At 38.2% G+C, this 25,487-nt stretch overlaps 1 protein-coding gene across 1 annotated transcript in view; it reads left to right on the top strand.

Annotated features, from left to right (window-relative positions):
* The window catches only part of LOC126820677 (nuclear nucleic acid-binding protein C1D), a 32,423-nt gene that overhangs the window by 5,429 nt on the left and 1,507 nt on the right, over positions 1–25,487 (top strand). Inside the window, exons 3-4 of the mRNA XM_050548811.2 lie at positions 6,889–6,944; positions 20,115–20,268. Coding sequence (XP_050404768.1) covers positions 6,889–6,944; positions 20,115–20,268 — 210 coding nt within the window. The remainder of the gene's footprint in view (positions 1–6,888; positions 6,945–20,114; positions 20,269–25,487) is intronic.

The following is a 25,487-nucleotide window of genomic DNA, read 5'->3' on the forward strand; positions in this document are numbered from 1 at the left end:
TAAATTTAATATCCGATTGACTTAAAATTTATATACAGTGTTTAAGGCCATGAGACGAAGAAGCCTATTGATTTTCAGCGATTTCCGATAATTACTGCCAGAGTTATGGCCCTTGATCACTTCAAAAAATCTTGTGGACGCTCTAAAGGCTAAAGTTAATATCCGATTGATTTTAAATTTATACAGTGTTTAAGGTCATGAGGCGAAAAAGCCTATTGATTTGATTTTCAGCGATTTCCGATAATAACTGCCAGAGTTATGGCCCTTGATCACTTCAAAAAATCTTGTGGACGCTCTAGAGGCTAAAGTTAATATCCGATTGACTTTAAATTTATACACAGTGTTTAAAGTCATGAGTTGAAGAAGTCTGTTCATTTTCAGCGATTTTCGATAATTACTGCCAGAGTTATTGTCCTTGATCACTTTGAAAAATCTTGTGGACGCTCTAAAGGTCAAAGTTAATATCCGATTGACTTTAAATTTATACACAGTGTTAGGGTCATGAGACGAAGAAGCCTATTGATTTACAATGATTTTCGATAATTACTGCCAGAGTTATGGCCCTTGATCACTTCAAAAAATCTTGTGGACGTTCTAGAGGTCAAAGTTAATATACAATTGACTTTAAATTTATGCACAGTATTTAAGGTCATGAGACGAAGAAGCCTATTGATTTTCAGCGATTTCCGATCTTTACAGCTAGAGTTATGGCCCTTGATCACTTCGAAAAATCTTGTGGACGCTCTAGAGGTTTAAGTTAATATCCGATTTATACACAGTGTTTAAGGTCATGAGATGAAGAATCCTATTGATTTTCAGCGATTTCCGATAATTTTTGCCAAAAATCTTGAGGACACTCTAGAGGCTAAAGTTAATATCCGATTGATTTTAAATTTATACACAGTGTTTAAGGTCTTGAGACGCACAAGTATATTGATTTTCAATGAATCTTTATGACTTGAACAGCTAAATCCATGATGTTAAAAGTTTCGTATACTAAACGTTAGCATGGGGCAGAACTTTATAAAAAACCGAACAAATTCTAATGGTTTCCTGATAATTACTTAATGAGTTGTTACTCTTAATCAGATTTTAATGTATTATAAATGTTTCATTACAGAAAAAAGTAAAAATATGCGACAACTCTTGTTGACTGCCCGGACGATATAGCTGCTGTGGGCTTATGTTTCGTTGCCTGGCAACCTATCTTTTTTGGCTTTTGGCAGGGGACATCAGCCTCACTGTTGGCTTGTTGTTACGTCATTGGGCACAATTAACCAATCTAATTAGTAGGGGATACCAGGGAATATAAAAGAGCAAAATTAACCTTAGCCGTCAGATGCTGTTTGAATTCTTAGAAGAAACATGATGTGAGTTTTCCATCCATCCGTCCACAATTTGTTTGTGGACACTCTACAGGTCACAATTCTGACGAAACTTGAAATATAGGTTTGTCTCCAAAAGATCTTGGTTGCTTTCGATATTGGCATGTACCAGATCGAAACTTCATGGATTATGGCCCCTGTTTTTACGAAAAATCACGTTTTTAGCTCGTAGACCCTATAGAGGTTACAATTTTTATCCGATTTTGTTGAAACTTTAAATGTAAATTTATAACCCAAAGATCTCGGTTCCTTTCATTATTCCCGCATATCGGACCGTAACTTCCTGAATTATGGCCCTTGATTGTACGAAAAATCACGTTTTTAGCTTGTGGACCCTGTAGAGGTCTGATATAAAAAATATGTATTATTAGATCACCGTTACACCCTAAGGATGGCTGAGTTCGAATTTTGTGAAAATCGGCCCAAAACTGACTGACAAAATGACCGCCCTTCGTTCTCAAATAGCGTAAAAATATGGTATATCAAGGTTGTGGACCCTATAGAGGTCACAATTTTTACCCGATTTTGTTGAAACTTGAAATGTAAGTTTATAACACAAAGATCTTGGTTCCTTTCGATATTTGCGCATATCGAATTGTAATTTCCTGAATTATGGTCCTAGATTGTAGGAAAAATCAATTTCTTTTTAGCTTGTTCTCTATCCATCTCTCGAAAATGTTCTGGACCCTATAGAGGTCACAATTTTAATGCTATTTTGATGAAACTTGAAATGTATGTTTATAACCCAAAGATCTCATACCTTTCGATATTAGCGCATATCGGACCGTAACTTCCTGAATTATGGCCTCTGATTGTACTAAAAATCACATTTTTTGGCTTGTGGACCCTATAGAGTTCATAATTTTTATCCGATTTAAACGTTTTAATATATCACCGTTACACGCTAAAGATGGCTGAGTTTGAAGTTCGTGAAAATCGGCCCAAAACTGACAGACAAAATGGCCGCCCTTCGTTCTCAAATAGTGTAAAAATATGGTATATCAAGGTTGTGGACCCTATAGAGGTCACAATTTTTACCCGATTTTGTTGAAACTTGAAATGTAAGTTTATAACCCAAAGATCTTGGTTCCTTTCAATATTTGCGCATATTGAATTGTAATTTCCTGAATTATGGCCCTAGATTCTAGGAAAAGTCGCATTTTTAGCTTGTGGACCCTATAGAGGTCATAATTTTTATCCGATTTAAAAAACGTTTTAGTGTATCATCGTTACATCCTAAGGACGGCTGAGTTCGAATTTCGTGAAAATCGGCTCAAAACTGACTGGCAAAATGGCCGCCCCTCATTCTCAAATAGCGTAAAAATATGGTATATCAAGGTTGTGGACCCTATAGAGGTCACAATTTTTACCTGATTTTGTTGAAACTTGAAATGTAAGTTTATAACCCAAAGATCTTGGTTCCTTTCGATATTGTAATTTCCTGAATTATGGCCCTAGATTGTAGGAAAAATCACTTTTAGCTTGTTCTCTATCCATCTCTCGAAAATGTGGGCGTATCCTGCCTGGCAGCCGCTGGTTAAGTTTTATGTAAACATATGCTTGTAAACTTTGTATCCTGTTTGATACAAAAAAATCTTTGTGTTCCTGATATATACTCAGCCAAATTAAAAACTTGACACTCAGGATTTTTGGGACTAGATTTTTAATATTTGGTTTAAGGCAACTATTTTAGTGTTATGTTGTGCACAGACGACCTTGACATCAACTGAAAGCAAGAATACGTCTCGCCAAAAGTCCTTGACATTGATAACGTTCGTGATGTCACAGTACCCCGAAAAATGAAATTCACAGACTTGGAGAACAATCGGAATAAAGTGTTAAGTAACTGTTGTGGCCTCCTCTAGATTCTCGTACTGCCACACAACGTCTTCACATGGATCTCAGAACATTAGTAAACACTACCCGAGGAAGGCGTCGCCACTGCTCAGCAAGAGCATGTTGAAGGTCCTGCAACGTCAGTGGTGGATTCACTTGCTGACGAACACATCGACCCAGTTCGTCCCAGATGTGTTCAATAGGATTAAGGTCGGGGCTAAGCGACGGCCAATCCAGGACTTGGACACCGGCATTTCTTAAAAAATTCTGTGTAGCTATTGCTGTAAGGGGTCGAGCATTGTCTTGTTGAAACGTTAGTCCAGGCCCATGTCTCTGCATAAACGGAAGAAGAACAGGTTGCAAAATCTGATCCCTATACTGGACAGTATTTAAGTTCCCTTGGACAACAACAAGAGGAGAACATCCATGTGCACAAAAAGATCCCCAAATCATGACGCTGCCGCCACTAAATTGGTCAACTTCTCTGACGCATACTTGAGCGTAACGTTCACCTCGTCTGCGGTACACTCGGACCCTGCCATCGGCAAATCTCAAAGTGAATCGAGATTCGTCACTAAAGACAACCGAATTCCACTATCTTTGAGTAAATCTTATGTGTCTTGTGGCCCACACATCTCTCTACTTGTGGAGGTTGCAGTGACAAATCTGTTTCTAAGATGACGTAATCATATTGCTTGATCTTCCTGGAGTGACGTCACACGTGGCACTCCCGCCCTTGGGCGGTCGGCAATAGTTCCAGTTTGAAGCACTCTTCTGGCTGTCTTTGTTGTCCCCCGCCTTTCGAAGAAAGCAGGGGACTATTAAAATGGGTTCGTTCGTCTGTCTGTCCGTCTGTCTGTCCGTCTGTCCGTCCGTCTGTCTGTCCGTCACACTTTTTGGGACACAATAACTCTCTTCCTAATTGAGCTAGAATGTTCAAACTTGGTGTATGTGTTTATTAGGTCAATGCCTTGATGGAGTTCGAAGATGAGCATTTTCCGCTTAGGGTAAGCAGAGATAAGCAATTTGATTGGTTGATGCTTTGGGACACGATAACTCTCTTCCTAATTGGGCTAGAATGTTCAAACTTGGTGTATGTGTTGATTAGGTCAATGCCTTGATGGAGTTCGAAGATGAGCATTTTCCGCTTAGGGTAAGCAGAGATAAGCAATTTGATTGGTTGATGCTTTGGGACACGATAACTTTTAATTGAGCTAGAATGTTCAAACTTGGTGTATGTGTTTATTAGGTCAATGCCTTGATGGAGTTCGAAGATGAGCATTTTCCGCTTAGGGTAAGCAGAGATAAGCAATTTGATTGGTTGATACTTTGGGGCACGATAACTCTCTTCCTAATTGAGCTAGAATGTTCAAACTTGGTGTATGTGTTGATTAGGTCAATGCCTTGATGGAGTTCGAAGATGAGCATTTTCCGCTTAGGGTAAGCAGAGATAAGCAATTTGATTGGTTGATGCTTTGGGACACGATAACTTTAGTTCTAATTAAGTGAGATTGATGAAACTTGGTGTATAGTTTCATTACAGTAATACCTTGACTAAGTTTGATAATGAGCATTTTCTGCTCAGGGTAAGCAGAGCGATACGCAATTTGATTTTTATATGTGTCCTCTAATTATTTTCCTATTTCGGCGGGGGACATCAGCCTCACTGTTGGCTTGTTGACATTTATTATGTCAGCGGTCGGTGGGAACAGAGTCATAGTGAACAACAGCTGGTTTTGCCTATGCCTTTCAGCATGTACATGTATCTAGTAAGGGGCAGATCCCTCTTTAAACGTATCCGAAATAAGGTCCGTCATGAAGTGAATAAAATACCAATGGATTTTTTGGGTGTTAAACGCCGCACTCAAGATATTTCACTAAATGGCAACTTGGCCAGGTCTATAGGGGAAGGAAACCCTAGACCTTTTGTTGCTACTGTTGACAACCATCCCCGATACAATTACATTTAAGTCAGTCGATCAGATAATCTAGAAAAAATATATAGATGGCAATATAAAGCGCATTACAAGGAAACACATCACTTGAAATTGGATTTAATAGGAGGACCTGATAGTTCAATGAATTCACACCTTAATTTACATTATTGTTAAAGCACACGCCCCAAAATTTTTTAGGTGTGTGTTTTTCATCTTTATATGATCAATTTTATGAAATTAAAGGCTTCTTACTACTTACTATCGTTAGAAACACTTTAAAATTTATTTGACTTACCAGAAAAAAAATTTTGTTGAAATTCATCAGTGTCAAGTTTTTAATTTGGCTGAGTATATTCTCTTCAAAAAAAGTAAGGGATATTGAAATGCAAATACCTATGCAGGTTGTGATATGATAGATAGTCATGGACATTTGACATGCTTTGAGAGTATGTTCACAGATGAAGAACTTATCGCCCCAACAGAACCACTAAGCTGCATGTGCGACACGCAATAGCGCCATACACGTGGGAGTGGTTCATTGTCAAATTTGACACTTCAAGGAAGGGTTGATGGAAACTGACGCTTGCTGGTTTATCCTATCCATGTTTGCTTTCCTATCGGTTCTTGCTTAAGATTTACTGTTTAGCGTATCTTTGCTTTAGTGTGTTACATTTAATTTGATCGGGAGAAGTGTTCGTCGGCATCGACGTCAACCGCCGACACTGCAAGAATTGGCTGTGGCACTGCAAGAGGAGTGGGTAGATTGCCCCAAATCGTTATTGGACGGTTCATTGGGAGCATGCCACGGCGAGTTGCTGAATGTCTGAGGATTGGTGGAGCAATTACTCATTATTAAGACGAAAATCAAAAATGTTCATTTTCACTTTTGACAGTGTATTTCTTTGCGAGTGAAATGGGACCGTCAGATAAACAGCCCATATGAACTGTTTAAGTTCATGTGTAGGCAATTGGCCTGTTATTAACATACACTGGTTAGCTCTAATAAAAACAGCAGTGCATTTCGGCAGTTTTGTATTGTTTCTGAATAAGTAATTAACGTGAAGTTCAAGATAAGAGAGTTCCAGTAGTATCTATGCCAGTCAAACCTAGACGATCAAATGAAATGAGGTTTAACGTCCTACTGTTCTGCTCTGACTGGGCTAATGTAGGCGGACATGCTCCATACAGTGTGCTATGAGGAAAATTTTGCCTGGGCAGCGGCACTATGGTCTACTCTTATATCGAATTCCAACTACCAAGGGATCTTTTACGTCCACGCCAATGTATACACGGGACCTCGGTTTTTCATCCCATCCAAATGACTAGACAGCTCTTCTTGTCAGGCCCTCCGTCCTGCACCACTGACAAGGGGAAACCATGTCAGAAAATCCTGATGAACTTTCTCAGCCAATGCAGGGATCAACACGCGACCTCCAGGCTAGCAAACCAGTGTCTTACCCACATTGCCACTGAGGCTCCCCCTTGATGGTCAAGGCCAAAAAAAAGATGCGTAGCAATTGAGGATGGTGTCACACGTCGGATGTGGTAAGCTTTCGGCTTTGATTTCCATATTCGACCAACGGGTATTGCTACAATAGGGAATAGTGTTTTATTTTGTTCAACAACATTGTGGAGTCCTCAGGTTTAACTGAAACTTTAATTTTAATCACCTGTAATCAGTTGTAATTATCTGCCTGTAGTTCATACTAGATATTTTACTTAATTTTCAGTTTATTTGAATGTAAATGGCATCAATCCAAAGGAACATCTTATTAAACAGGAACTGGTAATTATTTGATGTATAAAATTTGACTTATTTTGCCTCATTCGCTAAAAATAAGTGACTGAAATTTGAATAAAACTTGAAGTGAGCAAACAAATTTTATGGCCTGGAAAAAATTTAGTAATTAAAAGTAGCAGTATCCTAAATGTCTCTGCCATTATTTGTCAAGCTACACAAAATTTTTATATGCCCACATTTTCAGCTCTCTGCATCCTTCCAATCTGACCCCCCTTCCCCTGTTTCTCTGAAAACATTTTTAGTGTAACGTTGCCCCTGAAAAAAAAAAGATTCGCTTTGTTTTACTCTTGTCCCCCAACCGGCTTCCGTCATTGTAGTCATAGTCATCAGTGACTGGATAAAGACCCTGTTGTGAAAAACCATGCATACCTTGAATATGAATGCGATTACAACTGTAAAATTGCAAATGTATATCCATTATATATGACTTGGGATTTTTGCATATTTTTAGTTTCGATTTTATAGTCACCATGGTTACCAGTGGGTTTCTAAATGGCTGCCATATTTTTGTCATAAATGAAATATTGGATATTTTCTTGCCATTAAAAAGTTCAAGATGGTCAGGAATAAAGCTACATGGATTATAAGCATGATAGATATCTCTTTTGTAAGAATAGTATAGGTTTTTTGGGAAAAATCACTAAATTGTGATAAAAATGTCTTTTTTATACGCCCACATTTTCATGTGGACGTATATTGTCGTGGCCCCTGTCCGTCCGTCCACAATTGTTTGTGGACACTCTACAGGTCACAATTCTTATCCGATTTTGACGAAATTTGAAATATAGGTTTACAGAGAGCGCCGGTCTTCCTTGAGAGGCGAAGAGAGCAGAGCTTACCTCGCCGCCCCCCCACCCCAGGTGGCTGACTCGAATTCCAATCAATCGTTTACAGTCCAAGAAGACGGTACCGTTGGGAGAAAATTTTGAAATTTTAACTGCCACAAAAGCGTTTTCCTGCTATTCCAGCCTGTGAATACAGCAACTTCAATTTGGTCCAATATAGCCTACCTGGTTGACCGGAATTCCAAAAAACCAATCAATCAGCGCTGGGTTCGGGGATATACCCTCCCGGAGAAAATTTTGAAAATTTAACCACCGCAAATGCGTTTTCTGCTATTCTAGCATGTGTAAACTCCAAAAGTATCCAATGGTTTTCTAACCAAAATCCCAATCTGAATTCCTACCATCTAATCAGACTGTTGCAGCTGCATTCACAATTAATAATCGATGCCCGAAAAATGTCGCACAAAGTAGAGTGACTCCAGGCAACATTTTTAAATCCATAGTCAACTCTGTACAAATTCGTGGCATTCAATTAAAAGAAAAGTAAAATTAGTGTTATATTAGGGCTTGATAACAGTAAGGGAAGCAAAACTAGAAATGCCCGAAAAAATCTCGGGTTTACGGACAGCACTGCCGGTTTTCTTCGAGAGGCGAAGAAGCGGAACTGACCTAGTATGGACCCCGCAAGAAAATTTTGGAATATTTGACAGCCGCAAACGCGTTTTCTTGCTATTCCAGCCCGTAAAATTAGTGTTTTATTAGATTTCGGGCAGATAAAATAAATTTTTGTTTTCACTTTACCCGTCTGCCTGAAAAGTCAGCTTGCCCGAATCTTGTGGACGCTCTAGAGGCTAAAGTTAATATCCGATTGACTGTAAATTTATGCACAGTGTTTAAGGTCATGAGACAAAGAACCCTATTGATTTTCAGCGATTTCCGATAATTACTGCCAGAGTTATGGCCCTTGATCACTTTGAAAAATCTTGTGAACGCTCTAGAGGCTAAAGTTAATATCCGATTGACTTCAAATTTATGCACAGGGTCATGAGACAAAGACGCCTATTGATTTTCAGCGATTTCCGATAATTACTGCCAGAGTTATGGCCCTTGATCACTTTGAAAAATCTTGTGGACGCTGTAGAGGCTAAAATTATTATCCGATTGACTTTAAATTTATACACAGTGTTTGAGGTCATGAGATGAAAAATAATTACTGCCAGAGTTATGGCCCTTGATCACTTTGAAAAATCTTGTGACGCTCTAGAGGCTAAAGTTATCATCTGATTGACTTCAGATTGGTACACAGAGTTTAAGGTCTTGAGACGAACAAGTATATTGATTTTCAATGAATCTTTATGACTTGAACAGCTAAATCCATGATTTTAAAAGTTTTGTATACTAAACATTAGCATGGGACAGAACTTTATAAAAACCAAACAAATTCTAATGGTTTTCTGATAATTACTTAATGAGTTGTTACTCTTAATCAGATTTTAATGTATTATAAATGTTTCATTACCGAAAGAAGTAAAAATATGCGACAACTCTTGTTGACTGCCCGGACGATATAGCTGCTGTGGGCGTATGTTTTTTTGCCTGGCAACCTATCTTTAGCTTGTGGACCCTATAGAGGTCATAATTTTTATCTGATTTAAAAAAAAACGTGTTACTTTATCACTGTTACACCCTAAGGACGGCTGAGTTCGAATTTCGTGAAAATCAGCCCAAAATTGACAAACAAAATGGCCGCCCTTCGTTCTCAAATAGCGTAAAAATATAGTATATCAAGGTTGTGGACACTATAGAGGTCACAATTTTTATCCGATTTTGTTGAAACTTGAAATGTAAGTTTATAACTCAAAGATCTCGGTTCCTGTCGATCTTCGCGCATATCGGACCGAATCTTCCTGATTTATGGCCCCTGATTGTACGAAAAATCGCATTTTTAGCTTGTGGACCCTATAGAGGTCATAATTTTTATCCGATTTAAAAAAAGGATCATTATATCACCGTTACACCCTAAGGACGACTGAGTTCGAATTTCGTGAAAATCGGCCCAAAACCGACAGACAAAATGGCCACTCTTCGTTCTCACATATCATAAAAATATGGTATATCAAATTTGTGGACACTATAGAGGTCACAATTTTTATCCGATTTTGTTGAAACTTGAAATGTTAGTTTATAACCCAAAGATCTTGGTTCCTTTCGATATTTGCGCATATCGAATTGTAAATTCCTGAACTATGGCCCTTGATTGTAGGAAAAATCACTTTCTTTTTAGCTTGTTCTCTATCCATCTCTCGAAAATGTGGGCGTATCCTGCCTGGCAGCCGCTGGTTAAATTCTGGTTAGTTCTGATGCTATATTGTCAACGCCACCAGAGGAAAGGCCTATATCACCCGTCAAATAATTAAAAACTTGACTCTTTTTCACCACCGGTGCTAGATCATCATTCACTGTATTGTGTAAGTGGGGGTCGGCGGTAGTACTATTGCCGGATTTATTTAGTTCAGTTAACAAAAGCTGAATTTTGTCCCAAATTAAAATTCTCTGGTTTTCTGATGAACATCTCAGAGATTTGTGCCGTGGATCCAGAGCTGTCAAGAGCATTAGTTGTGAAATTAGGCCAACATCATTGGGAAGTCCATCCGCATTAATATCCAGTCTTTTGACAAGGCTATTTCTGATGACACTTTTTAACTCAGAGAGAGAGAGAGAAATGGGGTTTAACGTCCACTCGACATAAACTGGGTCATTTCGGGACTAACATATGGTTTAATTTGATTTACATAATTCGCTTGCGCGTAGGGTTCTTTAGCAGTGGGAGGAAACCGGAAGACCCGGAGAAAACCCACGAGGTTGGACAGGCGACCCTACTCTTTTTAACTATAATACGAGATTTGAGTCACAATCGAAACCAGGTAAATCGCGTTCAAAAAGACCAGCCAACAAGACATGTACACCGCTAGATGTTGTTACTTTTTCTGTTGCCAAGATCTCCGTGGCGTCGGCTAATGGTTCCAATACCGGTACCAAATCCTCAATAACTTTCCAGAACGAGTCCTTTAAATCAAGGGCAATATGATCTGATATTAGAGTCGTCAAAAATTACTGAATACACAGGAATCTTTAATTTTAGAAGACACTCTAACATCATATATGTCGAATTCCAGCACGTGGCAACGTCCTGAATTAGTTTAAGATGATGATCACCTTGGGCCTTACGTAGCGCCTCTGTGGCTAAAACGGAATGGTTTACGGGCCGCCCCTATGACCCTAGCAATAGCCTGCAGCTTTAACCCATCCGTAATCGCCAACTGCATGTGGACGTATTATGCCGTCGCCCCTGTCCGTCCAGACGCCCGTACGTCTGTCCACAATTGTTTGTGGACTCTCTACAGGTCACAATTCTTATCCGATTTTGACGAAACTTCAAATATAGGTTTATCCCCAAAAGATCTCGGCTGCTTTCGATATTGGCATGTATCGGATCGAAACTTCATGGATTATGGCCCCTGTTTGTACGAAAAATCACGTTTTTAGCTTGTGGACCCTATAGAGGTCACAATTTTTATCTGATTTTGTTGAAACTTGAAATGTAAGTTTATAACCCAAAGATCTCAGTTCCTTTCGATATTTGCGCATATCGGACAGTAATGTCCTGAATTATGGCCCCTGATTGTACGAAAAATCACGTTTTTAGCTTGTGGACCCTATAGAAGTCATAATTTTTATCTGATTTAAAAAACCGTTCTATTATATCACCGTTACACCCTAAGGATGACTGAGTTCGAATTTCGTGAAAATCGGCCCAAAATTGACAGACAAAATGGCCGCCGTTCGTTCCCAAATAGCGTAAGAATATGGTATATCAAGGTTGTGGACCCTATAGGGGTCACAATTTTTATCCGATTTTGTTGAAACTTGAAATGTAAGTTTATAACCCAAAGATCTCGGTTCCTTTCGATATTTGTGCATATCGGACCGTAACTTCCTGAATTATGGCCCCTGATTGTACGAAAAATCACGTTTTTAGCTTGTGGACCCTATGGAAGTCATAATTTTTACCCGATTTAAAAAAACGTTTTAATATATCACCGTTACACGCTAAAGATGGCTGAGTTTGAAGTTCGTGAAAATCGGCCCAAAATTGACAGACAAAATGGCCGCCATTCGTTCCCAAATAGCGTAAGAATATGGTATATCAAGGTTGTGGACCCTATAGGGGTCACAATTTTTATCCGATTTTGTTGAAACTTCAAATGTAAGTTTATAACCCAAAGATCTCGGTTCCTTTCGATATTTGTGCATATCGGACCGTAACTTCCTGAATTATGACCCCTGATTGTACGAAAAATCACGTTTTTAGCTTGTGGACCCTATAGAAGTCATAATTTTTACCCGATTTAAAAAAACGTATTAGTATATCACCGTTACACCCTAGGGACGACTGAATTCGAATTTCGTGAAAATCGGCCCAAAATTGACAGACAAAATGGCCGCCGTTCGTTCTCAAATAGCGTAAGAAAATGGTATATCAAGGTTGTGGACCCTATAGAGGTCACAATTTTTATCCGATTTTGTTGAAACTTGAAATGTAAGTCTATAACCCAAAGATCTCGGTTCCTCTCGATATTTGTGCATATCGGACCGTAATTTCCTGAATTATGGCCCCTGATTGTACGAAAAATCGCGTTTTTAGCTTGTGGACCCTATAGAGGTCATAATTTTTATCCGATTTAAAAAAACGTTTTATTATATCACCGTTACACCCTAAGGACGACTGAGTTTGAATTTCATGAAAATCAGCCCAAAATTGACAGACAAAATGGCCGCCATTATTTCTCAAATAGCGTAAAAATATGGTATATCAAGGTTGTGGACCCTATAGAGGTCACAATTTTTATCCGATTTTGTTGAAACTTGAAATATAAGTTTATAACCCAAAGATCTCGGGTCCTTTCGATATTTGTGCATATCGGACCGTAACTTCCTGAATTATGACCCCTGATTGTACGAAAAATCACGTTTTTAGCTTGTGGACCCTATAGAAGTCATAATTTTTACCCGATTTAAAAAAACGTATTAGTATATCACCGTTACACCCTAGGGACGACTGAATTCGAATTTCGTGAAAATCGCCCCAAAATTGACAGACAAAATGGCCGCCGTTCGTTCTCAAATAGCGTAAAAATATGGTATATCAAGGTTGTGGACCCTATAGAGGTCACAATTTTTATCCGATTTTGTTGAAACTTGAAATGTAAGTTTATAACACAAAGATCTCAGTTCCTTTCGATATATGCGCATATAGAATTGTAATTTCCTGAATTATGGCCCTTGATTGTAGGAAAAATCACTTTCTTGTTAGCTTGTTCTCTATCCATCTCTCGAAAATGTGGGCGTATCCTGCCTGGCAGCCGCTGGTCTTAAATTTATATTTATAAGTATTGTTGTATTAAAAGCGTGTTTTTATTAAAATACTACGAATACTATAAAATTCTTATGTTTACCACACGTGACTGAACATGTGACCCGATCGAGCCAATGAAACGACGAAAAGTTTATACCATTTGGCCACGTGCAAGAGGGACGAAAGATACTCTGTTTACGGCATAATTTTTCTACTACGTTTTCGAGCAGTGAATACGGCCGTTTCATTACCGGGAAAGTTTTTTTATTAACATGTAATATGAACAAGAGAGTGTGGGTTAATGCTAGTTTACTACTAGTCGATATACACTGACATTTTTATATAGAATGAATAACGGTCAAGGGAATATCGAACCGGTCAGCTTGCCGAACCGAACTGTAACCGGTTAACCGAGTAACCGTTTACATCCTTAGCTTGTTCTCTATCCATCTCTCGAAAATGGCTGCCCTTCGTTCTCAAATAGCGTAAAAGTGTGGTATATCAAGGTTGTGGACCCTATAGAGGTCACAATTTTTATCCGATTTTGTTGAAACTTGAAATGTAAGTTTATAACCCAAAGATCTTGGTTCCTTTCGATATTCGCGCATATCGGACCGTAACTTACTGAATTATGGCCCCTGATTGTACGAAAAATCGCGTTTTTTGCTTGTGGTTCCTCTAGAGGTCACAATTATTATCTGATTTTAAAAAAAACGTTTGAATATATCACCGTTACACCGTACTGTTGGTTGAGTATGCCAAAGCTGCCAGACAAATTGGCCACCCCTCGTACGCAAATAGTGTAAATATATGGTATATCAGGGTTGTGAACCGTCTAAAAGTCACAATTTTGATCTGAAAAATCTCTTTTTGTTTAGCTTGTTCTCTATCCATCTCTTGCAAAATGTGGGCATATTGTGCCTGGCAGCCGCTGTTTTTTTTTTAGCTTGTTCTCTATCCATCTCTTCAAAATGTGGGCGTATCTTGCCGGGCAGCTTCTGGTTAAATTGAATCATTAATGGACGAACCGCTCTAATCTACTTAAAATTGGAGCCATCCAATGGCATCGAGAGATGATTATGGTCTTTCATGTTATATAACATTTAAGGCCCAATGGAAGACCTGCAATAGGCAGATTTAGCTCTTACATAATGCCTGTTTAAGAAAAACGGCACAAGCGGTGTTGGGCGATTTTGACCAAACTTTGCAGATTTGGTCATTGGGTACCCCGTATACCCCACATGAAATATGAGGGTCACCAACCTTGTAGTTACGGAGAACCAGCTATGGCCATTTTAGTGTTAAAAACCAGTCATTTTTTATAACAAAATTCCTTAAATTATTTTTTATGAGTGATCATGTCTACTACTTCAATATATATGACTATTAAATTTTTCCAACAATCATTTCAGGCTATGAGGAATTTATTTTGAGACATAGTTTTTGCTATATGCTAAAACATATAAATTTTATGATGCTATATCTCACCCACTGCGAGGCTGAGGACAATTATATTTATAATGGAAGTTGATGACTACTAATACTAATATTTGGTTTTGACAAAATGACTGGCACGGATTTCTTTCATATTGAATTTGATGGTCGAACTTGAAGAAAATGACTTCATTTTTGACATCATTTTTCCAATAAAATCATCCATTGCCTGGATTATTAGGCCTGATAATGCCGCATGCAACCGCCTACCAGCAAACCTGTGTAGGGCCGGTACAGATGATTCGGGAGTTCCACAAGGATCAGTCCTTGGGCCTGTCCTTTATGTAATGTATACTAAGAAATTGGGACAACTAATCGATAAGCATGGTTTCTAGGACGACATTCTTATGCAGATGATACACAACTGATCGCAAGTTATTCCCTTTCAAAAAATGTTTCATTCCCTAATTATTCTGACATCAAATTGTGTACACATGACATTAAAGATAGAATGACAAGAAATATGTTGAAATTAAATTTAATTGAATTAAGTAAATCAGAATGTATTTTATGTGGTCAAAATACACATCTGAAAAATACAAGTAAAAATGATGTGGTTGTACGAGATGTAATATTTGTACCATGAGACACTGTGAAGAGGTTAGGTGTCCTCTTGGGGTCCAATTTGAGCATGGGCAGTTACATTAGTGAAAATTGGCCATATAAACACTTTATTAGCCAGGAAGCAGCGGCTACACTTATATGTTCTTTGGTATTCTCAAGGATTAACTACTGTAACAGCTTGTTAGTAGGAACATCTAGTGCCAATATTAAAAAACATCAACTTGTAGAAAATACTGCAGCTCGAATTCTTACCAGATCACCAAAACACTCTCATATTACTCCTGTTCTGAAATCAATCTATTGGCTGCCAATCATCTTCAAAAGTCTGTCTTTGACGTATCAGTGTGTGAATGGCTTAGCTCAAATATACTTATCTAACTTTATGCACATACAAATTCCCTCGAGTAACCTCCGGCCAAACACACATTCATCAGGTGGAAATTAATATCATTTGGATACGGATCGTGCTCAGTGAATGCGCCTAAACGGCGTAAAAATCTTCCAGAGATCATTAAATGATCTCAAACCCTTTCTTGTTTTACATCAAGACTTATCAAGATTAATTAAATTGTATGCGCAGTGGACATTCTTCTGTAAATGGAGTACGTGTGTTATATAAATGTACATACTAATAATAGTATTATTATTCGTCAGGCCAAAGTTAGATTTGCACTTTCGTTTAATCTGGGGTCTTCCCTAAAACTTTGGACAGTGATTTAAGGTATTAAAAACGGTGAAAGTATTGTTCGTCTCCAAACGGTATTGTTTACATTGTAGCCATGTTGATAGCCTCGTTAGTCACGCAATTAGTTTTTCTGCAATATTCTGCTATGCACTGATTAATTGGGCGTAATAAATTTCGTGAATCATGACATAACGTTATGTTAACATATTTGAAACTCTGTTTAAACCAGAATTATATTGTTACACAGTTAGGTATTGGTTGTTAATCAGACTATTGACCAATCATAATTTGGAACAGAAATTTGCTTTCATTACGGCCGTGTTGAGTGGGATTAGGTCTAATAAAACGAAACACTGCGGGGAGTATGCTAAAATAGTGACCTTACGGTCATATACAATTTGTTTTTTGTCTTTTTGAAATATCGCTTGATTCGTTTTTCAAGTATAGACAGATATATATATATGACTACTACACTATTTAGTTTTTACGATTTGCTGTTCAAAAATTCATCATCCTTCTACTAGATCATGAGGTTATATTGCCGAATTAATAAAATGTTGACAAATAGTCTAGAGAGATTAATTGTATTTACCAAGAACAGCTCTTTTGGCATTTACAGTAAATTAAGCTTTTCAAACTTCATCGTTTGAAAATTTTAACGGTGTAATTGTGAGCTCCGTTTTCGTGATTAGATACTTATTGGATAGATAGATAAATAGATAGATAGCGCTAGATAGATAGATAGATAGATAGTATGACCAAGCATAATGACCAGTCAGTTTTAGATAGTATTTGAATTCTCATGGTTAATAATAATATAAATCAGGATAGAAGCTAATTAGTTAAGTATTTAATCCATTATTGTTTATTTATGTTAATGTCTCTAGTGATAATTCTGTATAGTATATGTTTTGATTTCAACACATGAGCTTATCCAATTATACCATATATAACTGCTAGGTTCTTCAATAACTAATAAGTCTGGAATGGTTCTTCAATCTTTTAATTACTGGAACTTATATCTTACAAATGACAATAATTCAATACATACAATGTATACCTACAGCACAGTGGATGACCGACGTAGCTGCTACTAAGTCGATTGACCTAATGACTTGCCTATTGATGTACATTAGCCTTTTTATATTCTAACTATACTATTCAAAAAAAGTAGGGGATATTTGATTTTGGGGGCATAATACTAAAATATGCAAATGACTACGAAAAAAGTCACTATAGAACCTAACAGAAGAAACATTTCCAGTTACATGTGACGCCCAAACGCACCAATAGCTACCGCATGGAATGCAGGTGATGCTTGGGATCATCATGGGGGTCCAACCCAAGATTTGCACGACTCTGACTTTGAATGTTACAGTCATTGTGGCATTGAATTCCAGGGTGGAAACATCAGTTTAATTGTTTTAGTGACCAGAAAACAAATTTTGATATGCGTCGGCTTACCCAAAATGAAAGGTTACGTGCCCTTGGCATGCTACAGATCGGCACAACACAGGCGGTTGTGGCGCGGACGATGAATGTTTCTCAGTCTGTCATAAGCAGGCTATGGTCCAGATACCGTGATACACAATCTGTACAGGACAGACCACGCTCAGGTCGACCAAGGGCGACAACTCAAGCCCAGGATCGATTTATCCGTACCTTGGCCTTGAGAAATCGTGTCATCACAGCAAATCAGATCAGCGCTCGTCTTCAAACAGACACTGGTGTGAGAGTGAGTGGCCAGAATTTTCGGAATCGACTGCATAGGGGTCACCTTCGCGCCCGACATCCTCGCGTGATCCCTTGTTTGAGAGATCATCATATTCAGGCAAGACGTCGTTGGTGTAGGGATCGTCAACACTGGGATAATCGACGCTGGAGCAATGTGATGTTTTCAGATGAGTCAAGGTTCACTGTTGATTTTTTGGACAGACGTAGGAGGGTGTGGCGTCGTCGAAACGAGCGCTTCCAAGGCGTTAACGTCATCAGACATGATCGATTTGGGGGTGGTTCTGTTATGGTGTGGGGAGGCATCACTGTTGCTGGAAGAACGGCTTTACATGTTGTTGCAGGGCGTGTTACAGGCCAGTACTACCGGGACAACATCTTGGCAGTCCATGTTGTGCCGTTCGCACGACGTCATGGCCGCCGTTTCATCTTCCAGGATGACAACGCAAGATGTCACAGGGCCAGGATCGTTACAGGTTACCTCCAACAACAGAACATCACCACATTACCTTGGCCAGCACTGAGTCCCGACCTCTCCCCCATCGAGCATGTCTGGGACATGCTTGGACAGAGGTTACGTCAACGTCAACAACGTCCTGCCAATGTCCAAGAACTTGCTGCTGCGTTGCAACAGGAATGGGACAATCTGGACCAAAATGACCTTAGACGTCTCATTAGGAGTATGCCACGTCGGATCAATGCTTGTTTGGCAAACAGAGGAGGATTTACCCGTTACTGACTTGGTTGTGATGCTGTGGTAACTTTGCTGTTTGACCCCGGGTATCATTTTACCCTTATAATGGTCAGTCTGTGCCTTACTTAGTCTAACGATCATTTGGAATAAATAAATCGATGAATGTGAACTTCATTTCATTTTGTCATTTGTTTCTTCGTCAGTTTCATTAGGTGACTTTAATAACACTTAAAAATCAAATATCCCCTACTTTTTTTGAATAGTATATAATTGGATAAGCTCAGGTGTTGACATCAAAACATATACTATACAGGATTATCACTAGAGACATTAACATAAATAAACAATAATGGATTAAATACTTAACTAATTCGCTACTATCCTGATTTATATTAACCATGAGAATTCAAATACTATCTAAAACTGACTGGTCATTATGCTTGGTCATAATAAATAAATAGATAGATAGATAGATAGTAATAAGTATTAACATATAGATAGTAATAAGTATTAACATTTGTAGTTTTGATAATGGAACATTTTTTAAACTTTAATTTTTTGATGAAAGTATATAATCTGCGTTTATATTTATTTGTTTATTTCTATTTTTATTATGGCTTGCTCTTAACGGAACTGGAAACCACGTTAATTTGGTTTCAAATGCCATGTTACACTTTTGAGTGTGTAAATAAAGCGGTTTATATTTCGTCATTTTTGTTAAAAATCGTTATTTTTGTACAAAAATGGAAATTATTTACTACTAAATGGGTCGAGTGCCACCCAATTTTTTTTCTTGATCTTAATACTATAGATCATTGTCTTTTCAGTCAGCTTTCCAAAAAAATACTTAAACCCGCAGTGGGTTAGATATAGATAGAATAAAATGACATACCTAAATTGAGCTATTTTGGTACCTTGCAGCAATAAGTCCCTATACCAAAAACCGCTCCATGAAAAGCCATCAAACTTTCAGAATGTATACTCACTAACCATATCTGCTACGCTATAAAGTTTCATTAATCTACTCGCAGTAGTTTAGTTGTACGAGGAGCCACAGTGGCTAGGTGGTTAAGACGCTGGCTCGCTAGCCTGGAGGTCGGGTGTTCGATCCCTGCATTGGCCGAGAAAGTTCATCCAGATTTTCCGACGTGGTTTTCCCTTGTCAGTGGTGCAGAACGGAGGGCCTGACAAGGACAGCTGTCTAGTCTTTCGGATGAGACGAAAAGCGGAGGTTCCGTGTATACATTAGAATGCACATAAAAGATCCCTTGGCAGTTGGAATTCGATATAAGAGTAGGCGATAGTGCCGCTGCCCGGGCAAAATTTCCCTCATAGCACACTGTATGGCGTATGCTCGTCTTCATTAGCCCAGTATAGGAGCAGAACAGTAGGACGTTAAACCCCATTTCATTTCATTTCATTTCATTTAGTTGTACGAGATAATTGAAAAGTGGCCTGAAAATGATGATTTTTTGGCTTTTTTCGTTGTTAAAATTTCAAATTTTTCTCTACGCTCTAAAAATGGCTCGATTGATTTAAAATTGTGGCAGTGGGGTTTGGAGGGGTTAACCATCATACATAAAAAAATGGTGAAAATCGGTCACCCACCATGTGCCGGTCCCTGCACGGTTCTCTCGCAAACGCATTCTTAACTCAATCCATTCAGATACATTGGTGAAAATAAAGTCAGTTATGTCCTTTCCCAGCCACTGTAAGAATCACAACTTGTACTTTGTCATCAATTGCTCAGATTGAATTTTATAAATTCACCACTCAACTGTTACAGGATAGAATTCGAGGTTATATGAGTAGAGTTAAAGATATACAAGATAAAGCTAAAGCACCAAAGTTAGATAAAGAAGCTAGTAAAAGATTTGTAAAAAGTGCCTTGTGGCAGGCAGCACTAAAGAAAGCTCTTCCTGAACAAGAAAAAAAAATAGGTTAGTTATCAATTGCTCTTGGCTTCATGATACGTTCATTTTTATATGCCCACATTTTCAAGTGGACATATATTGTCATCGTCCCTGTCCGTCCACAATCTACAGGTCACAATTTTTATATGATTTTGATGATCTCCAAAAGATCTTGGTTCTTTTCGATATTGGCATGTATCAGACCCTAGCTTCATGGATTATGGCCCCTGATTGAACGAAAAATCATGTTTTTAGCTTGTGAACACTCTTAGAGGTCACAATTTTATCTGATTTTGATGAAACTTGAAATGTATGTTTATAGGCCAAAGATCTCAGTTCACCAAATTGGACCATAATTGTACAAAAAGTCACATTGTTCGCTTGTGGTCCCTCTAGAGGTCAACATTTTTATCCGATTAAAAAAGACGTTCGATTATATAACCATTATATATACTAATGAGTGTGTTCGAATTTCGTGAAAATCAGATCGAAACTGCCTGACAAAATGGCCGCTCCCTGTACACAAATACTATGTAATATCAAGGTTGTGGACCCTCTAGAGGTCACAATTTAATCTGATTTTAATGAAACTTAAAACAAGTGTTTAAATCCCAAAGATACCGGTACCTTTTGATATTCGCACATATTGGACCATAACGTCCTGGATTATGGCCCTTTCTTGTACAAAGAAATCGTGATTTAAGCTTGTGAACCCTCTAGAGGTCAGAATTTTTATCACATTTTAAAAATCGTTCCAATATATCACGGTTATACCATATTGATGGTTATTTTCGAATTTCGGGAAAATCGAAACGAAACTGCCCGACAAAATGGACGCTCCATGTGCGCAAATAGTCTTAAAGTATGTAATACGAAGGTCGTGGACCCTTTAGAAATCAGTATTTTTGTGCGATTTTGATGAAATTCAATATATACGTTGTATGTTTATATCCCAAAGATCTCAGTTCCTTTATATGCATCCTTTGAATTAGTAAAGGGAAGAATCCTATTGATTTTCAACAATTTCCGTTATGGTCCTTGTTTCACTTTGTTGAACTCTGTGAACGCTTTAACAACAAAAGCTGTCATCCTAACTGTATGATATTTATATGCATTATTTAGATTAGTGAAACAAAGATTACTATTGAAGTTCAGCAATTTCCATAAATTATGTCTAGAGTTATGGCCCTTGTTTCACTCTAAAGAACCCTGTGAACGACTAACGTTATCATCTGATCTGTATGAAATTTATATGCATTACTTAAAATAGTAAAACAAAAAAGCCTATTGAATCTCAGCAATTTCCATTAATTACTTTTAGAATTATGACCCTTGTTTCACATATAATGTGTCGCCTCTGTCTCTGCATATGTATTTATGTGTGCGTCTGTGTATCGTCTTGAAACTTTGCAGACTTATTCCTTATACCCTAAGGATGATGCCTATTGTTTTTGGTACTTGCCACGCCCATTGTTTCTGTTTATCGTGCACAGTCCGCAAATCTGAATGGATTATCTTGGAACTTGGCATATGTATTCCTTATAGCGTAAGGATGGCAATTATTGATTTTGGTGTATGTCCCAACCCCCAGGGGCAGAACCACTCCCAAATTGTCTGTTTTGCGCCTGAAGGCCACAATTCTGAATGGATTATCTTGGTGGAACTTGGTATACTTATGATGGCAACTATTGATTTTGGTTCATTGGCCGAGAAAGTTCATTTCTGATGTGGTTTTCCCTTGTCAGTGGTGCAGGATGGAGGGCCTTATAAGGACGGCTGTCTAGTCGTTCGTATGGGACTAAAAACCGAGGTCCCGTGTATACATTGGCATGCACGTAAAAGATCCCTTGGCAGTTGGAATTCGATATAAGAGTAGGCCATAGTGCCGCTACACGTGCAAAATTTCCCTCATAGCACACTGTATGGCATATGCCCGTCTTCATTAGCCCAGTCGGAGCAGAACAGTAGGACATTAAACCCCATTTCATTTCATTGATTTTGGTGCATGATCCGACCCACTTGAGCAGTGCCACACCCACTTTTTTGTTAATATTTTATCTACAAATAATCTATAGGTTGCAATTATTAACAGATTTTGTCCATTTTCGGCATGATCCATCATAGGGTTGTACCTATTTATACTGGTCCATGCCCAACCCCCAGGGGCAAGCCACCGCTAATTTTTGTGTTTTTTGTCTACAGGCTGCAATTCTGGAACTTTGAACTTGGCATATTTATTCCTTATACTATAAGGACGCCAACTATTTATTTATTTTGGTGTCACACCCACTTGTTAATATTTAGTCTGTAAATAGCCTTTTTTGCCTCTTGTCATCTTGAAGTCGATGCAGCATTTTCATATTTTATTCTTTTCATTTTAAAAAGTACCATATCAATCAAAGCAGCAATGTGGATGGTATATTGCAGTGGTAGCAATACTCACGTTAGCTTGTCCATCTCTTGCAAAATGTGGGTGTATCTTGCATGGCAACCGCTTGTTTTTTTACGGGATTATCAAATTTACCTTTAAATGTGTTAATTGCTCAGATTATCAACCACATGGCCGATTCTCACTATGTTATGACTGTTATTGTAGCTGAGAAGCATGTTGATTGACTTCGTAATCAACATGTAATAATTAACCCATTGTAATTTAGCCAAAGGTCGTTAATTGTTTTATCAATCAGTTTATATACGCCCACATTTTCATGTGGATGTATATTGTCGTCACCCCTGTCACAATTTTTATCCGATTCTGATATATTAAAATATATCTTTATATCCCAAAGATCTCAGTCCCTTTTGATGGTTGCGCCATTCAGACCATAACTTTATGATTTTTGACCCTGATTGTACAAAAAATCACGTTTGTTTTTAGCTTGTTCTCTATCCATCTCTTGCAAAATGTGGGCGTATCCTGCCTGGCAGCCGCTGGTTTATCCTGTTTGCAATACCAGGCCAGCAGCCAAAATTTCTAGCGTGGGGGGCATTGTTTCCCCTTGTCCGTGGCTTACTAATCAGGAGGTCTGGGGTTTGATGCCTGTGTTGACCTAGACAGTTCCCCAAACTTTCCACTTTCCAGTGTTGTTTCCCCTTGTCAGTGGTGCAGAAAGCGGCGGGGGGGGCTGTGATGGGTAGCGTCCAGTTATTCGGATGGAATATAAAACGGAGGTCCCGTGCACACGTTGACGTGCACGTAAAAGAACTTCAAATTCGAAATAAAGAGTAGACCGTAATGTATGGCGGGCGTATGTACATCTTTATTATAAAGGTTGATTTTTTTCTCTGCATTACAATTGCCATTCACTTACAGTATTACTTAGGTTTTGACATATATTTATTTTAGTGAAGAAATTACATATAGATGCTACGTTTCAATTCAAATATTGGATCCAAATTTTGCCCCAAATCGAATCTGAATTAAAAGTTTACATATATATTAGTAGAAATACTGTTTTGGGAGAGCTTATATGCACACCCGCCCTCCCAGATTCGTTGAACCGTCCATTTTTCGGACAATGTATTTCACTTTTTCGGGCACAAGCTTCAGAGAATGAAGGATGCGACTATATCTCGTGGAAATATAATTGTATATTTGTGTAATTAATTCAAAATAAACAACCATCACAGCTTTGTGGGAAATTCATTTTAGTTAATGATGGATTCATTCAGAAAATTTGGGTGACAAATTTTTCAGGCAAATAGGCTCAGCCCCCCACCCCCACCCCCAACCGAGATTAGCCTCCTACGCCCATGTAGCCCCTTACCTGTTGCTCAATCCGATTCAGTTTATTGAATCAAATATTGTTTAAACTATCGTTCTTCCTCCCCCTCCCATCCAAACGACTGGGCATTGTTATTCCAGTCCCCTCTATCCCATACCACTGACTGTGTAAGTGTAATAAATGTGAAAATGAAACAAAAAGACTGTTAAAGAAACCGAACTTGATGTTTATACATGTAGTGACAGTGATGATGATAACGACTAACTTTGATAACATTTAAAGTGAAGAGTAGCTGCGTAATTTTGATTTTCAATAATTGATTTACTTCAATAAATAATTTTTGTTTTAAATCTATATTTGTTAGCAAATGACACAATTATAGATACGGTTTCAGATTAAATGTTTGTAATTTGGCCTTAAATATCTGAACTAGAGGTTTACAGCTACCTGTAGTAAAAATAACTTAGGGTCTAATTGAAAGGGTATGTTGGTGTGGGTTTAGGTATTAGTGTAAAAAATCACATGGTTTCAATGCGATTTACAAAACTACTGACATAGTCTGGTCTCCATTACTTCATAGACATATTGCTCAACCAATGTCAAACATATCTCCTTGCTCATCAGTCCATGCGCTCCGCCCATAATTTTTGGGTAAACACCTGTTCACCAACCCTTGCAGTCCCCTGTGACCCCATTAACAATATAAATATTGGGCTTGTGTGCTCACACATGGTCTTGTGTGTCATACAGCATCAGCAGTCAACACGCACCTGAAATACTGTTACTTATTGCAAACATTTGACAGAAAGGGAGATAACTCTATATTACCGGTAATGAATTTGAAAAATTCTGTATATTCCCTTGTCCATTATGTTTTCTGCATTTTGCTTTACGCCAAAACTTAACCAACAGCATATTCTTTGCCTAGGGTGAAGGCATCGGGTGTATTCGCCAATATTTAATTTTGTTTCAACTTCACAATTGTGTTTCTGGTGTTAAAAGCTTTCCAAAAATGTATAGTTTGTTTATTTGGGAGGACCATGTAGCTGAATTGTGTTTCTAAGCAAGGTAGAAATTTTGGCTGCAGGCCTAATACAGGCTGATATTAGTTTATAACAAGTATTTAAGAGTGTATTTGGTCTCCAGTTTTTTAGTAAGTTTCTACATTTCCCGGGTTTTGTCAGAGACAATTCACCAACTTGATACGAGTAGTTTATTGATCTATGTAGTAATTGTCCAATATCTTTCCAGAAGAATTTGAAGAATTCAGGAGTGAAGCCAACTAGGCCCGGGCTTTCGCTCTTTTTATACGCCCACATTTTCATGTGGACGTGTATTGTCGTCGCCTATGTCCGTCCGTCCGTCCACAATTGTTTGTGAACACTCCACAGGTCACAATTTTTATCCGATTTCATTGAAACTTGAAATATAGGTTTCGGACTGTAACTTCATGGATTCATGGACAAGTTTTTAGCTTGTGAACACTGTAGAGGTCACAATTTTGAACCAATTTTTTATTAA

This window comes from Patella vulgata, chromosome 5 (genome assembly GCF_932274485.2).
Source record: "Patella vulgata chromosome 5, xgPatVulg1.2, whole genome shotgun sequence".
Lineage (NCBI taxonomy): Eukaryota > Metazoa > Mollusca > Gastropoda > Patellidae > Patella > Patella vulgata.